This window comes from Dipodomys ordii, unplaced genomic scaffold (assembly GCF_000151885.1).
Source record: "Dipodomys ordii isolate 6190 unplaced genomic scaffold, Dord_2.0 Scaffold58, whole genome shotgun sequence".
NCBI classification, from domain to species: Eukaryota; Metazoa; Chordata; class Mammalia; order Rodentia; family Heteromyidae; genus Dipodomys; species Dipodomys ordii.
Genome location: NW_012267274.1, coordinates 6778366 through 6779080, shown reverse-complemented (window position 1 = coordinate 6779080; position 715 = coordinate 6778366). Strand labels below are relative to the sequence as shown.

The 715-nt window shown below is 72.4% G+C and overlaps 1 protein-coding gene across 1 annotated transcript in view; it reads left to right on the top strand.

Annotated features, from left to right (window-relative positions):
* Window positions 1-543: 543 nt before the first annotated feature.
* The window catches only part of Hmx3 (H6 family homeobox 3), a 1724-nt gene continuing 1552 nt past the window's right edge, over window positions 544-715 (top strand). The window contains exon 1 of the mRNA XM_013021893.1: window positions 544-714. Coding sequence (XP_012877347.1) covers window positions 544-714 — 171 coding nt within the window. The remainder of the gene's footprint in view (window position 715) is intronic.

The following is a 715-nucleotide window of genomic DNA, read 5'->3' as shown; positions in this document are numbered from 1 at the left end:
ATCCAAGGGAAGGCGAGGAGGGGGTGGTTGGCGGAGGCGGCTGCGGGGCCCGGGCTCGGCTGCGCCTTCGTCTGCCTAATCCCATTTGCCATTGTACGCGCCCAATCGCCGTATACTCCCCGCATTTAACTTGGATGACATTTTGATTTCATCATTAGCATCCGGCGCCGGATTGACGCAGCCCCAAGCCAGGCACGGCTCGTGCCGCCTCCTCCCCGGGAGCTGCGGCGGCGGCCGCCGGGGCCCCCTCGCTCCCCCGGTGCCGCGGCAAGGCCGCTCCCGCCCCTCCGGACCCCCCCCCTCCCCCCCCCCCCCCTGCGAGCCCGCCCCGGCCCGGTCCTCACCCCGCCCTCCCACGGCTCGATTTGCGCCCCGGGCGGCCCCCGACTTGGTGCCCCGTAGTTGAGTTCCGTTTATGGTCTGATTTCCGGCTGCTCGCCGGCTCGCCCCGCCGCCTGCCTGGTCCCGTTCTCCCTCTCCCTCCTCCCCCGCCCCCCCACACACCCCCAACCCTGAGACCCGGAGGAGGAGGAGAGCGGGACCATGCCGGAGCCCGGGCCGGACGCCTCCGGCACCGCCAGCGCGCCGCCGCCTCCGCAGCCGCCTCCTCCACCGCCGGCGCCCAAGGAATCCCCGTTCTCCATCAAGAACCTGCTCAACGGCGATCACCACCGGCAGCCCCCTAAGCCCCAGCCGCCCCCACGGACGCTCTTCG